Genomic DNA, 16065 nt, shown 5'->3' with positions numbered 1-16065 from the left:
GCAACACAACATGCAAAATCTTTAAATAATTAAAAAAATAGGGATTCTCTTCCTCACCCCCAACAGAGCAACTTATTTTGTATTTTTTTCTGAGATCATTTATAGTGTTGCTATGACTGACAATTTTATTCTGTCTTTAAATTGCTTCTCTGCTTTTGATAAATTTGTTTTTGAAAGTGTTTTAAAATAACCTGAAAGGATCATCAATGGGTAACTAACATGGAATTTTTATCAAGAACAAAAATATACTTCCCTTCTGGCTAGAGTTTTAAGTTGTTAATTTTATATTGTTTAAGGATTTAAAAAAAAAATCTAATTACATGGGAAAGAAAACATTTAGCACACTTATCTCAATATTAAAGAAAGGAATAAATAGAACTGCATACTGTATGTGAATAAGTACTTATAAGCCCAAGTCACCAATAGACGTCTGCAACAATTTTGTAAATTTGTTTTATTCTAGCATTTGTTAGTGTCACTTTCACCAAGTCATAGCAAATAATTTTTAAAATAACTATTTACATTCATGAATTTGGGTTCATACAAAACAGGATATCCAGAAACTCACTTCTTCCAGGATGTTCCTAAGACATGAACTATATAAACACTAACAAATATAAAAACTCAGCAGACTCAGCTATTACTTAAGCTTTTCCCTTCTCTGGATTTTCCTGGCTGTATCCTGTCTTCTCTCTGTTTGTCACTATGGCAAAGAAAAAAAAAACAACCACGGCAGTGAGTCTCAAAGCCCAAGTCAATAGACATATGACTTATGGCTCATGCTACGGGGCTAAAAACAGCAATGTAGACATTCTCCATTGGGCTGGAGCCCGGGCTCTGAAAGCTGGAGAGGGGGGCAGGATCTTAAAGCTCAGACCCCAGCCTGAGCAGTAACATTTACATTCCACTTTTTAGCCCTGTGAACACAAATCCCGTGAGCCTGAGTCAGTTGATCCAGGTTCTGAAACTAGCTGTCCAGGGGTTTGTTTGTTTGCCATGTAGATGTACCCTCTGGCTCCTATCCCACAATGAGAGTTGTTAGCAGGCAACCTTATGCCCTCATGGAGCCACACCAGCAGATCCCCTTGCAGGATAGGGACAAAGACCGTCTGTGCTTGTGTCCTGGATAGCACAGCACATGCTGTCAAGCACTTAGGCTGTGATTCAGGAAAGCACATAAGCACACATTTAACACTAAATGCACACTTGTGTCCTACTAAATTTGATAGAGGGTAAGCACATGCTTTGAGTTAAGCATATGATTAAGTGCTATCCTAAATTGGAGCTTTTATTAATAATCATTCACTAATGACAACTTTTAGTGTATTTTAACAATATTATATTGAAAAAGAGTCTCAAATTAGGTGCTTTTTTTCCTCAAGCCACAGCAGTGAAACAGTAAACAAAAGGATAATTAGAAAACTCTTGAACCCAGAAGAGCAAAAGGACCACCAATCTAACTCCCACTGAAGTCAACAGGAGTGTTTCCATTGAGTTTAATGGGAGTTAGGTCAGGCTTTAAACTCTCCAGGAATAATAAGCATGTCTCATATCTATGCATAAAACCCTGGTATAAGAAAATGTCAGTGGGATCATACTCAAAGATATACATGGCCAATATTTTGTCTCATCATAGAATACATTTCAGCAGTTTTCAGTATAAATATCACATAAAAATGCTTTCTTTTTATTGCATTGCCTGTCAGAACTTGATTTAGTTTTGATCATCTTAATTTCTTGGCACAGTGGGATAATCATTGGGCTATCTCAGTGAACTAGTTCCATGAGATCAAATCCTGAGTCACTGTGCTCCTCATAATCTTAAAAGCATAATAAAATTTTTTTCTCTTTTTTCTAAGTATGCTTTCATTTCAATTTTCTGATAGTTACAAATTTGTTTGATCCCTCTGGGGGGAGACCTGCAATATTGAGATGTACCTTGCTATTTGTTGTTATGATTTGTCAATATCTTTTAGTAAAACTATCAAAATTCAATGAAATATTTCAAATCCATTAAAGAGGTTTAACATAACTCTATTTTTGTGGGATAAGTTATAATAAGAAAGTGTTGCTGGACCAACGCAATTAACCTCAGAAGTGCAACCTTATAAAAGGCTACTAATGTAATAAAGACCTTTCAAAACTTTACACACCTTTTTTAATAGAATACTTGTTTTTTGTAATGACAAACTAGCTTTTTATTGACAGCCTCAAAGATTTTACACTGTATAAGGTAAAGATTGTTTTCAAGGTTACCACTACCTTCTGCTTCTCTTTGTTTAAAGAAAACTGCCTTCTGTATTGGGACATAACATTAAACTCCTATTAAAAACCCATTGCGAGAACATGAATCACATCTATGTTCATAAAATATTCATAAACAGAGACTCTGAGTAAAAGAAATAGACCAGGAAAGAAAATTGCCCATGTAATTTGTTACAACGTAAACTGATTAAACTCCATTTGGAAACCTGTAAGCAGATTAATATAGCTTGTTAAAAAGGGAGCTGACTAATGATTCTTGTTAATTAAGACTGTTCAGAGTGAAAGGTTCTAATCAGACAATTGATTAAAATTTTATTAGAAAACACAACTAAGGGGAAGAATATTGACATCCTGAAGATAACAAATTATAATTTATAAGCAAAATTAGATATGCAAAGCAAATAGGGAAATATGTTTCCGTTTTAAGACCATAAAAGCATTTTTTTCTTTCCTTTCAAATGTATTGCTCAGGGGCCTCAAAATCCTCTGAAGTCAATTGAATGCATCCCACTGACTTCAGTGGGCTTTGGATCAGGCCCCAAGAGCATGGACAGAGACTGTATAACTTCACAAACATTTGCCAACAGGATGGCGAAAGGGGGATTCAAACACTGTCTGTCTCATGGAGTGATCAAAATTAATTCAGACATTATCTCTGCCTACAACTCCTTGCTCCCCTTACTGCAGGCATCTTTTTGGTCTGATTAGCACAAGACAAAGCCAGGTGTGACAGAATCCAATTCTGATTACATGAGCTGATGCCCAGCGCTTGGCTGGGTTGAGTCTCACTTGGCTACACATGGTGACACTGTTGATGATGTTTGGAGTCATCTCCTCCCAGCAAACTGACCATTCCACTGAGGAAATGGGTTACTTTTCCTCAGTACACTGCAGCACATGACATTCAGTAATCATATTGTTATGCTTGCTGGCAAATTTGTTGGCCCATGGAAGCAAAGTATCTCTATCCCCTACTTCATGCAGGGGAGATGTCAATTTCTTCAGCACTTGTAATATCATTAATATTTGTATTTGTATGTAATATCACTTAATTGGTGATTGGACTAGGCCACCAAACTGCAAACAAAGTAGTGTAAAGCTTAGGGCTAGTCTACACTTAAAACTTACAGCAGCACAGCTGTATCAGTACAGTTCTCCCCCCCACATAATAAAACCACCCAAACAAGCAGCGGTAGCTATGACAGCAGGAGAGCGTTTCCCACCGACATAGCGCTGTTCACACGAGCACTTAGGCCAGCAAAACTTATATTGCTTGGGGGGTGTTTTTTCACACCGCTGACACACAAAAATTTTGCCGGCATAAGTGCTAGTGTAGATAAGGCCTTAGTGCCTTAGTCCATTATTCCAAACTCTGAGCTCTCACTGAAGAAAATGAAGCATATGGAGGGATTAGACATACAGTGACATGATTAGTGGGAACAGTATAAATATTGGGCAATGGTATAAGACAACCCTATTAAGATGCCCAATTCTCTGCACATGAAAAAAAGAACAGGTGGGAACTGAGGCTCCCAGACCATGTATATTCAGAGTCTTAGAGCAGGTCTAGACTACAGACTTATAACACTAAACAGCACTATGTTGGTGGGAGAACTTCTCCCACCGACATAGCTACCACCTTTCGCAGAGGAGGATAAACTACACCAACGGGAGAAGCTCTCCCATCAGTGCAGGAGTGTCTTCATTAAGCACTGGCTACAGCAGGGCAGTTGCATCGGTGCATCTGTGCTGATGCAGTATTTTAAATGTAGACCTGCCCATAGACTATAAGGGCTTCATGCCAGAGATTTGTCTTATTTTATGACTGTAAAACATCTAGCTCATTTTGGGATGATATTTATTTAATTAACAAACAATCAATCAGCCCTCCTTTGACTGAAGAATTAGGCTAAGATTTTTTTTTAAGGATGCCTAAAGTCAGGTTCCTATCTGAGCACTCAGCAGTTCAGACTGAAATTAGGCCACCTATTTAATTATTCAAATATGGTTCTGGGGCCTACATTTTCAAAAGGACTAGTTATTTTGGGTACCCAAGTTGCAGGAGCCTGATTTTCAGAAAGTGCTTAGCACCCTTTAAATTGTCTCAAGCTATGCACCTAAAAATCACTTGACACTTTTCAGAATATAAACCCAATGGGCTGTTGACCGTTTTGGTGGGAAATGGAGTTGTTTTTTATATCACAACTGTACACATATTGCATGCCTAACAAATCCAATAATTTTTCAATCCTCAGTACAAAGAGATTATGAATGAGATTCCAGTGGATATGTCAAAAAAAGAACAAATTAAGAAAATCAAACAGCTCATTTTCTCCCCGATTAAAGATTTGATCTAAATACAGACACCTTGACTGTAATTTTTTGTAATGTAATTAGTTCAATGGAAAATTCTTCTGCTTACAATCCAATCCAATTATAAAAAATGAAAATACTTACTGTAATTTTTCTCTCTGCCTGAGGGATAAATACAAGGCTTTGGAAGAGTGATATGGGGCCAGATCCTCAAATCAAGTTAGCTCTACTGACTTTAATGGAGCCACACTGATTTACACCAACTGAGCATCTGATTCACAGCCTCTATTTATATTGAGGGTAAATCCTATAAAACTTCAATTGGCTAAAAAGAGATTAAACATGCAAGCCACCATGTCACAATCAATACAAGTCAGTAATAGTTTATGACTTCATAAATAATACGCTAACCTGAAAGTAAAAATACAAACAAACAAAAAAACCCAGATTGATTTGTGTCTACATAATTACTAGGAGTTGACATATGGACAGGGACTGTGAGAAATGAGCGCCTATATTTAAGCAAACACTTGTTAACACACTTTAATAAAAGTGGTTAAACTGATCACATTTGCAACTGTAGCAATGCAAATTTACCCCTACTGACAGTGTGTGCCTGGAATTAAAGACTTCTAAACATACTCTGGGGATTTACCAAAAGAGAAACTTCTTGCTAACTTTTAGCATAGTCTATATCTTTATGCAAATGTATTCATTTATTTACTGCCATAAGCAAAAATTGAAAGTAAATACAATGCTTGAGTTTGTTGATATTAAAAACATAGCATCATAAGCACAGTACTTTACGAACAGACTAAAGACAGGTTCCGTGTCCTAAAATTGAAGACCTGGCCTACACTACAAAGATAAGTCAACATAAACTGCCTTGCATCAACCTAGTTGTGCATATTTCTACACTTCAATGCGATTCACACTGATGTAAGTGCCCCTATATGCCAACATAGTAACACCACCTCCCCGAACGGCGTTGAGCCATGATTGATGTACTGTACTCGATACAGCATGAGTGCAGACACAGCATTACTTATGTTGACCCTAACAGTCCTCCAGCAACTGTCCCACAATGCCGGACACTGATCAGGTCTCAATTGTGAAGTCCACTGCCCAATCGTCATACAGACCAGAAGGCCCTCTTCCCTTTACAGCCCTGTGAATTTTTTAAATGTCTTTTCCTGATTGTCTGGCTTAGTGAGCACACCTAACAAATTTGCCTTGTTGTACACAACTGCCCAGCTAACAGTGCCAGCTACATTCTCCAGAGACACTCCAGTTTGGAGGAGATAGGAGACATTGGATATCCTGAGGCTGTGTGGAAAAAAGGCTGTGCAAGCACAGCTATGGACCAGCCGTAGAAACACTGACATCTATGAGCAGATTACACAGTGGACACAAGAGAAGGAATATGACAGGGACCAGCAGCAGGGCCACGTGAAAGCAAAGGAACTACAGCAGTCATCTAAGAAGCCCAAGGAGGCCAACAGTCGACCCAGTGCTGAGCCGCAGACCTGCCATTTTTACAAAGAGCTGCATGGCATACTTGGGGGAGACCCTGCCAGCACCCCACACACCACCGGGTCTACTTCTGAAGAGCCCAAGAAACAGGCCCCTGGCCTGCACAGTTAGGACAAGAAGAAGATGGAAGAGAAAGAGGAGGAGGAGAATGGGAGGACACGCAACCAGGCGGTTCTGCTATGTCATGAGCCAGGACCTATTTGAGACTTCCCCACAGTATAGTCAGCCCCGACAGTCAAGCACAGACAAGCCTGATGCCGGGGAAGGATCTTTGGGTAAGTGTGTAAATTTATTTCCCATTACAGTGATAGCATCCTATACCTACCACTCCACCCCAGGAGACATTAAGGACAACCACAGCTTCACATACACAAACCTGTGAAAGCCATGGTAGCTGTATGTGTAGCTAAAATGGACATCTATGTTCTTTCCCCTGATATATTCTGTGCTATTGATTTATTAAGTTTTAATGTATTTGCTTTTACATTGCATGGATTTTTCTTTTCATTGATCCCATTACTGAATAAAATTGTTATTTGGAACATAATTCATCTTTATTAGTTCACAACAAATGCTGTACAATGCCTAGCAGTTCTGAAAGCATCCACTTACTTGTTACTGTACAACTCATAGGATCAACTCATAGGATCAATGACAAACATTGTAATAATCATAAATGTACAGCAAGCACCACAAAATTAATAGGTGCACTGACAGTGTTACAACTCATACATGTAAATCAAGCACCATACAATTCCTAACAGGCCCCAAAACAGCAGGGTCAGCTAGAGCACAGTACACCACAACACATTACTGTGGCTCACTGTTCAAAGCCTCACTGACTCATATAGCTACGAGTCGAGCTCTTCTAATAGCCTTTGTGTCTGGCTGTTCAAATTCAGCAGACAGCCACTCCACCCTACTGACAACCTTTTCCCCTTTGGTTCACAGACGTTATGCAGGACACAGCAGACAGTTATAACCATTGGAATATTTTTCACACTGAGATCCAATCTGGTGAGTAAACAATGCCATCACCTTTTCAATCTACCAAAAGCTCATTCAGCTGTCATCCTGCACCTGCTGAGCCTGTAGCTGAATCTCTCCTTGATGCTGTCGAGGTTGCCACTGTATGGCTTTCATTAGCCAGGGGAGTAAGAGAGAGGCTGGGTCCCCCAGATACGGGCCTGGCAGTTCAACATCTCCAATGGTATTCTGCCAGTCAGGAAAGAAGGTCCCTGCTAGTAGTTTTCTGAACAGTCCTGTGTTGAGCACATCAAAGCACCTTTTCTCACCAGCCAACATTGATGTCAGTGAAGCTACCACAGTGATCCATCAGCGGTTGCTTACCCATGTAAAAGTCGCCCTTTCTGTTGATGTACTCTGTGGCAAGATGTTCTGGAGTCAAAATAGGGATGTGTGTGCCATCGATTGCTCCACTGCAGTTCGGGAACTCTATGACTGCAAAAACACCCACTATGTCCTCCACATTGCTGTGTCACAGTCTTCCATAGCAGGAGACAATTAATGGCCCTTCACACTTGCATGACTATGGCCCCCCCATTAGATTTTCCAACTCCAAAATGACTCATACTGTCCAGTAGTTGCAAGTTTCCACAGTGAAATTGCCACTTGCTCCTCAACTCTCAATGCATCTCTCAGTTTGGTGTCCATGTGTTGGATTGCTGGGGCAACAGATCCAGAAATGTGGCCTTGTGCATCTGAAAGTTCTGCAGCCACTGCTAGTCATCCCAAACCTGCATTATGATGCAATCCTATCAGTCAATACTCGTTTCTTGGGCCCAGAAGCAGCACTCCACCATCTGCAGCTGCTCTGTGAACCCCACCAACAACCATGAATTGGTTCATGCTATATCCCACAGCAGTCACTCTTCCAAGAAATCATCATGTTTCCCCACAGTTCTTCTTCCGACTCTGCAAATACTAGAGAATCGTGCATCCTGTGATTGCAAAGCTCATGACAATTATTCAGAGCTGTGCAGGCTTCATACTTCTGTGAGAAATGACAGACAGAGTCCAGTGTGGGATCATGGGAAATTGAAAATAGGCATGAAAATGATGGGCTAGAGAAGATATTTTAGGATGGAGAACACTGCACTATGGGAGATTGACCCCTTGCTCCCAGTCATCGCTATGCGACTTGTTTCTGCCATAGCATGCAATGCCAAAACTACCCAAAAGACAGTGTGCTGGACTGTGACGTGTTGCTCACTGGGATATCTACCCATAGTACACCGCTCTGTGGATTGACACAAATGCTGCTGGTGAGTTTGCGCAGTGCCAACACAAGAAGCCAAGTATGGACGCATACAAATGATGTACCAACTTGCTGCAGCTGTATGTCGATGTAACTTGCATCAGCAAAACTTTGTAATGGAGACAGGGCCTGAGTAGGCTTGACTGAGCTGACCAAGCTTCCTCCTCTGCCATCTTTCAAAGTCAGTTCATTTTTTTCTGCTTGCATGCCAGCCAGCAACTGCTTCATACAAGTTTTGTATCCAAATCAGTATGTTTTATAAACAAAGTTTTAATGAACATTTTAGAGGGAGTAATAGAAACACCTAGACAAATGGTATCTACTGCTTGTCTCTGTTGTTACCAAACTGGCCAGCTACAGAATACTGCAAAATGACCTGGATTTAAAGTTTAATAGAGGCTCATATCTATCTCTTTCACACCCCAAATCAGTGTTTCTTTTCTTGTCAGTGTTAGCAGAGTCGCTGTCTCTGGGATAATGTTTTCTCCCTGCTGCTCAGTTTTACAGGCCTTCCTCTTTTTATTATCAAGATAGCTGCTTGACACTGAAACATTATTATTTTAAGGTTTGATGCACAAAGATACGTTAGGTACTCTGATGCTGAGTGTCAGAACGCCTAATTTTCAGGTGTCTAGAAATCACAGCAACACAGTGCAATTCCCAAAACCTGAATTCAGTGCCTAGGCTCTCTATAAATTAATAGGAAGAAGTAGGCACCTTAGATTGCAATTCACAAAAGCCACCAAAGAATTGGGGAGATGCCCAAACTAGCCAATGGGGGAGGCTAATGAGAGGAGTGTGTTCTAAGCCCTGCCCATCTCACTAAGAGAGGTGCCTCTTTGCAGCATGGATTTAGGTGCCTATATCTGATAGCTGTGGATTATCTCAGCTGTGAACCCTCTTTGGAGGAAGTGCCTGAGGTATATTTTGCAAGAAAATAGGGGCAAGGGAAGATAGAGGAAGACCTCTTCATGCCTTGTGAAGTATTATTTAAAAGTCATAATCTGCTGGACTTTATTGCCCTGGTAAATATGTGTATCAGTATTATCTATAAAGTCACAAGATTTTACTGTATAGCATTGTTATAATATACTTTGAGGTTAAGAAAAGCAGGCCCAAACCAGGTTTTCAGAGACAAAGATTCAGTGGCACCCCAGCCAGATGTTAAAGAGCTATCACTGGCTTACGCAACCATTCTCTAGCAAAAGGAAGGTGTAAATAAGGAATTTACATTACATCACAAGAGACAATTTGTTGCTTGCACCCCAACTCTGGGTAACCCTCACAGTGGAGAGAGTGTTATAAGAATGAGAGACAGTGGCCTCCACTTCACCTTGCTCCTCCTTCATCTCTACTCATGACATCAATGAGTCTCAAAGAACTGAACTAAAGGGGAAGGAAGGGTCCCAGGCAGAAAGGAGATCCAACCTGTGAAATTTACTGCAGTTTTTGATGAGACAAACTCTTTTGCCTTTAAGTTCAATTAGCTTGTTAAGTTAGCTATTAGCTTGTGTTTTACTGTTCATTTTCCTTTTGTAACTAATCCTGACTTTTATGCATCACGACTTGTAATCACTTAAATTCTATCTTTCTGTAGTTAATAAACTGATCTTATTGGTTTATTTTAACCAGTGTGTTTAAAGTATGTGGGGAAACTCCATTTGGGATAAAAAAGCTGCTGCATATATCGTTTTCCTTTGATGAAATGACGGACTTTCTCTGAGCTTGCATTGTTCTGTAGTGTGCTGAACAGTACAAGAGTCATATTTCTGGGAGACAAGGCTGGGCCTAAAAATTTGTGGGTGTCACCCTACAGTTTAATTCATGCGTGACTGGTCAGAGTGCTCAAGTATTTAGCTGGGAGTGAAATTGCACGCTGAAGGCTGTGTGAGCAGGCCAGGAGTGGATGTTCAGACACCAAAGCTGTGTAAAAGGCACCTCAGGCTGAAGAATTAAAGGCACACAGCTGTTCAACGATCCACATTGTACCCTGGGTAACATCACAACCACCCTCATAATAGCTCAGTGGTTAGGCAACATACCTGGCAGGTGACTGGTTCAAGTCTCCTTTTCACCTGATGAGAAGGGATTTGAACAGGGAGATGCTACCTCTTAAGGTAAGTGCTCTAACTATTGGGTTATGGGATAGTTTGATGGGCAGCTCCCTCAATCTCTCCTGTTGAAGCTGTTCCACTGTGGATAAATACTTAAGTCATTTGGGCCAGAGAGAGGGAGAGAAGGAAAATGATGCTATAGCCTGGGGAGTTAGAGCACTCCTTTAGGATGTGGAGATCCAGAATCTAATCCCCCTGTTACAATGACATACTTATATATCAACAGTGAAACAGCTTCCACAGGAGAGGTTGAGGGAGTCCCACATTAGACTATCCTAAGGCCAATGATTAGGCCATTCACCTATCAGATGGCAGATCCCTATTCAAATCCCTTCTTTTCATCAAGTGAACAGGGACCTGGGGTGTCTTCTTCATCTCAAATGAGTATATTAACCACTGGGATAAAAGCTATGAGGGAGGCTTTTCCCTCTGCTGCTTTGTGTGAACTCATCTCAGGGATCTGATCTAGTACATGGCCTTGGCGCATGCCTATGTGCTCAGGCCCTGTATGCATGTTAGGTGGCTGGACACCTGTAAAAGTTCCTGGTTTGTGAATCACTCTGGGACTTAGGAGAGAGAGGGGCATCCCAATGCCTACAGCAGTGGCTCTCAACCTTTCCAGACTTACTGTACCCTTTCAGGGTACTGTACCCCCTTATCTTGCGTACACCAAGTTTCACCGCACTTAAGAACTATTTTCTTACAAAATCAGACATAAAAATACAAGAGTGTCTCAGCATGCTACTAATGAAAAATTACTTGGAACCCGGGTTTGGATTGCATGTAATGGATTGTGCAGTACCTGCGGACACCGAACAAAACCCTTGTTCCAGATTGCTGTATATTGTGTATAGCTGGTCTGTTGTTCAGCACCAAGATCTAAAAGTGATTAACACATTCTGGTTACATCATCACGTTCTGGGAATAGCCATTTATATGTTACCTTGCACTGGAATAATAGGGGTTTCCCTCTTCTTCAAACCTCCTAATGATAGGCTCCTTCAAAGCTGCTTCATCTGCCTCAGATAACTGTAAGGAATAAAGAGAATAACTGAACACTGTCTGGCTGTAAGAAATTCTTCAAAATACCTACTTCCACAATGACATTAGATCCCCATCTCAAATACCAGCCAAGGAATAACTTGATAAACCATCTCCAGAGACAAGGTGTGTGAAGTAAGGTCTTTTACTGGACCAACTTCTGTTGGTGAGAGAGACAAGCTTTTGAGCCACACAGAGCTCTTCTTCAGGTCTGGGAAAGGTACTCAGGATGTCACAGCTAAATACAACGTGAAATAGATTGTTTAGCATAAGTAGTTAACACGTATTTCAAGGGACCATTGCAGGTGAAGTGGCTCTTTAGCACCTCTCCAGTCATAGGACAAAAAGAGGGGGTTAGTGGGTTACAGGTTGTCATAATAAACCATAAATCCAGTGTCTCTGTTCAGTCCATGATTTTTAGCATCTAGCAGAGCTATGAATTTAAGCTCTCAAGCTCATCTCTTGTAAGTGTTGTGCAGGTTTCTTTTGAGGATGAGGACTGATAGGTCGGATACGGAATGATCGCTTTCTGAGAAGTTCCAGAGGGGTAGTCATGTTAGTCTGTATACAGCAAACACAATGAGAGTCCTGTAGCACCTTAAAGACTAACAAATTTCTGCGGGCATAAGCTTTCGTGGGCTGCATCTGACGAAGTGGGTTGCAGCCCACGAAAGCTCATGGCCACAGAAATTTGTTAGTCTTTAAGGTGCTACAGGACTCTCGTTGTTTTTGTGAGAAGTGTTCACCTCCAGGTGATATGGTGTTTTTGTCTTATCATTTTCCTGTGTGAGTTCATTAGAGAACATAGTGATTGTCTCATTTCACCCACGTAGTTGATATTAGGGCATTTATTGCATTGGATGAGGTATTCCACATGTTGTAATTGGCATGTGTAGGATCAATGATTCTTGAAAGATGTGTTGTGGGGGTTATTGATCATTGTAGTAGTGGAGCTGTCTGCAGGTTTTGCATCTATTGTTCTGACAGGATCTAGTGCTGCTTTGAGTTGGTGTGGGGAGCTTACATCTGATGATGAGCTTGGAGAAGCTGGGGGCTTGTTTGAAGTCCAGAAGTGAGGGTTCAGGAAAGATATCTTTCAGGATGGGATCCCCATTGAATATGGGTTGTAGTAGTTTGATCATACCTATATGAGTTCCAGTGTGGGGTAGTAAGTGACAACTATGGGTGTGTGGTTAGAAGAGTTTTTATTTCAGTACTGAGGCAGGTTCTCTCAGGGTATTTGGGTGGCCCATTCTATGATGTGATCTACTTCTCTGGTGGAGTGTCCTTATTTGTTGAAGATGGTTTTAAGTGTGTTAAGGTATATATCCCGGACTTTCTCCTTAGAGCATATTCTGTGGTATCTGAGCGTCTGACTATAGATAAGAGATTTCTTGGTGAGTATGGGGTGGTTACTGGATCTATGAAAGTAGGTGGGGGTGATCTGTGGGTTTCTTGTGTATGTTTGCCTGTAGGATTTCATTGTTGAAGCTGATTGTGGTGTCCAGAAAGCTGATACTGGTGTAGGAGCATCCAAGAGAGAGTTCAATGGACAGAGGGTGCTTGCTGAAGTTGTGGTGGAAATCTAGGAGGGAGTTTAAACGTCTCTCCAGAGAATGAAAATATCATCATTGTATCTCAAGTATATCATTGGTTTCATGGTGCATTTGTCTAGAAATTCTTCTTCAAGGTGGCCCATGAAGAAGTTGGTGGCCCACAGTGCAAGTTAAAGAAGTTGGGTTGGATGAATGGACTATAAAATGGATAGTGAACTGGCTAGAGCATAGGGCTCAACGAGTAGTGATCAATGGCTCCATGTCTAGCTGGCAACCGCATTTTTTGTTCAACATCTTTATTAATGATCTGGAGGATGGGGTAGATCCTCAGCAAGTTTGCCCATGCCTTTTACAGAGTGACCTAAACAAACTGGTTCAAAAGAAATCTAATGAGGTTCAACAAAGAAAAGTGCAGAGTCCTCCACTTAGGAAGAAAGAATCCCATGCACAGCTATAGACTGGGCCCATGAGTGAATGGGCAGCAGCTCTGCAGAAATGGGGGTAACAGTGGATAAAAAGCTGGATATGAGTGAGTGTGCCCTGGTTGGCAAGAAGGCCAATGGCATATTGGGCTGCAAAAAGATGAGTTTAGTGGTGTATCTTGTAAGATATCTGGAGGTTATGAGGCAGCTACATTGTCTTTGTTCTAGGGAGGATGGGGCTAGGACAGAACAAGGAGCAACGGTCTCAAGTTGTGTATAGGAAGTTTTTTACTAGGAGGGTGACATGGAATGGGTTACCTGGAAAAATGGTGTTTAAGCTGCGGCTTGACAAAGCCCTGGTTGGGATGATATAGCAGAGGTTGTCTTGCTTTGAATGTTGACTAGATGACCTTGAGGTCCCTTCCAACTCTAATATTCTATGATTCTATGATTCTATGAAGCCATCCTAGTACCCATGCCTTTTACCATGGTTCAGACAAAGTGAATGTAAAATTGTTATGGGTGAGAGTGAAAAAGATGAGTTTAGTGGTGTATCTTGTAAATATCTGAGGTAGGCAGCTACATTGTCTTTGTGAGGGACGTTGGTGTATAGGGAAGTGACATGCCTGGAAAAATGGTGTTCTAATGTTGTGGAGTTTTTGAGAAAGTCAGTTGTGTCCTGGAGGAAGCTTGCCCTGTGTGTAGTGAGCGTTTTGAGGACGGTTTATAAGAATCTTGATATTCCTTCAGTAAGAGTGCCGTGGCCAGATATGATGGGTCTGCCTGGGTTCCCTGATCTGTGTATCTTGGGAAGCATGTAGAAGGTCCCTGAGGTAGGTTCATGGGCAATGAATTAGTAGAGTTTCTCTTGGAGTTGTTTGGGGAAGGATTTTCATGATATCTTTAAATTCCTGGGTAAATTGTGGTGTGGGCTCTTCTCTGAGTTCTTTATAGTAGGTGATGTCAGAGAGCTGTCAGTTGGCCTTGTTAACTTACTAATCATGATTGAAGACTATACTGGTGCCCCCTTTTTCTGCTAGTTTGATCACTATCTGGTGGTTAGATTTCAGGGATTGCATGGCTATCCTCTCGGGAGTAGAGAGATTATGGTGGATATGATGTTTGTTAAGGATTTTGCAGTCAATTTTTTTCCTGAAGCAATCAATGCAATGATCAAGAGTGTGGTTTTGTCCAGTCTGTGGTGTCCAATCAGATTATTCTTTTTTCTTGATTGTCAAAGGGGATGTGGTAATTGTGAGCGGTATCATCATTGTGAAAGAATTCCTTGAGGTGGAGACAACAGAAGATTTCTTCTAGTTCTTCACATGTTAGTATGAGATCAGGTTTTTTGGTAGTACAGAAGTTCAGTCCCATAAAGAGTACATATAATTCAGCTCCAGTGGGGAATGATCTTGATAAAGTGATGAAGTTCAGGTGTAGTGTAGTGTCCATATGTTGGGTACTGGTGCCATGGTTTCTACTGGAGGTGGTGTTCTGTGGGTTATGAAGTAGTTGTAGCTGGTTCCACTTTTTATTTTTGTGTTGGATTGCTGTCATCAGGGCTTTTGTTTTTGTTTTTATAGTTTTTTTTGGATTTCTTGCATGATTTCCAGGTAACATTCCTAGATTTTTAACTCCAGTGTGTCCTATGAATACAGAGGTATTAACGGGCCATTCTGAAATCTGTTCCACTTTACATGTAACTGTGACACTTAGAGTACCTTTCCCAGACATAAAGAAGAACTCTGTGTGGCTCAAAAGCATGTCTCTCTCACCAACAGATGTTGTTCTAGAAAAAGATATTACCTCACTCTCTTTGTGTCTCTAATATCCTGGGACCAACACAGCTAGAACTACATTGCTTAAACTATCTTTGGGCATTTTTCACCCTACTCCACCCACAATTCTCCATTTAGCATATTTAGTAACATGCATTAAAATTAAAATAGGCATCTTTATAGTTTTGGGGTACAAAAGAACAAAACTGTTTTTCCTAATGCATGTTAAAAATTTCTAATAAAAATTCCATTTTCAGATGGTTATTAGTATTATATTTAAGAGTTTTTAAGTGCAGTAACTTGAGATTAGCTATTTTAAAATTATTGAGGCTATTTTTTAAATGATAGAAATAGGAAAATTAACCAAATTTTGGACTTCTTTTTCAGATGAGATTGTGCTTTAAGCCACCTTTAAACCCCCCCTAACTCAAGACTGCTCCAGACATAATGTAGTTTAAACAGCCCCGGGAGCTAAATTATGGCAACCTCCCATACTGCAGTCCCAACACAACCCTATCTATCCCTGTATGCTGCCTTAGCCAAAGCTTGGGAGGAGATGCTTGGCCGGCAGCCCTACAGCTGTCATCTGTAGTGGGGAAATCCTCCCTTGGCCAATCCAGGTCTTTTAGATCCCCGGTTTGTCACTGCAGACCTTTCACCTGGTATGAAGAGACTGGAACAGAGGGAAGATCTCACACACACACACGATTTTGTTTTGTTTTAAGCTTTCATTAAATGTAAATATCAGGCTAAATTCTCCACTGT

At 40.8% G+C, this 16065-nt stretch overlaps 1 protein-coding gene across 2 annotated transcripts in view; it reads right to left on the bottom strand.

Annotated features, from left to right (window-relative positions):
• Positions 1 to 16065, bottom strand: part of MCCC2 (methylcrotonyl-CoA carboxylase subunit 2) — a 65300-nt gene that overhangs the window by 1338 nt on the left and 47897 nt on the right. For both annotated transcript variants that reach the window (XM_067568449.1, XM_067568450.1), the window contains exon 16: positions 11447 to 11532. In XM_067568449.1, the coding sequence (XP_067424550.1) occupies positions 11447 to 11532 (86 nt within the window). The remainder of the gene's footprint in view (positions 1 to 11446; positions 11533 to 16065) is intronic.

The sequence above is a fragment of the Emydura macquarii genome, unplaced genomic scaffold (genome assembly GCF_026122565.2).
Source record: "Emydura macquarii macquarii isolate MOO-44397 ecotype Brisbane River unplaced genomic scaffold, CSIRO-AGI_Emac_v2 contig_2897, whole genome shotgun sequence".
In the NCBI taxonomy this organism is placed as follows: domain Eukaryota; kingdom Metazoa; phylum Chordata; order Testudines; family Chelidae; genus Emydura; species Emydura macquarii.
The sequence above is the reverse complement of the archived record's forward strand: the minus strand, read 5'-3'. Positions and strand labels throughout refer to the sequence as shown.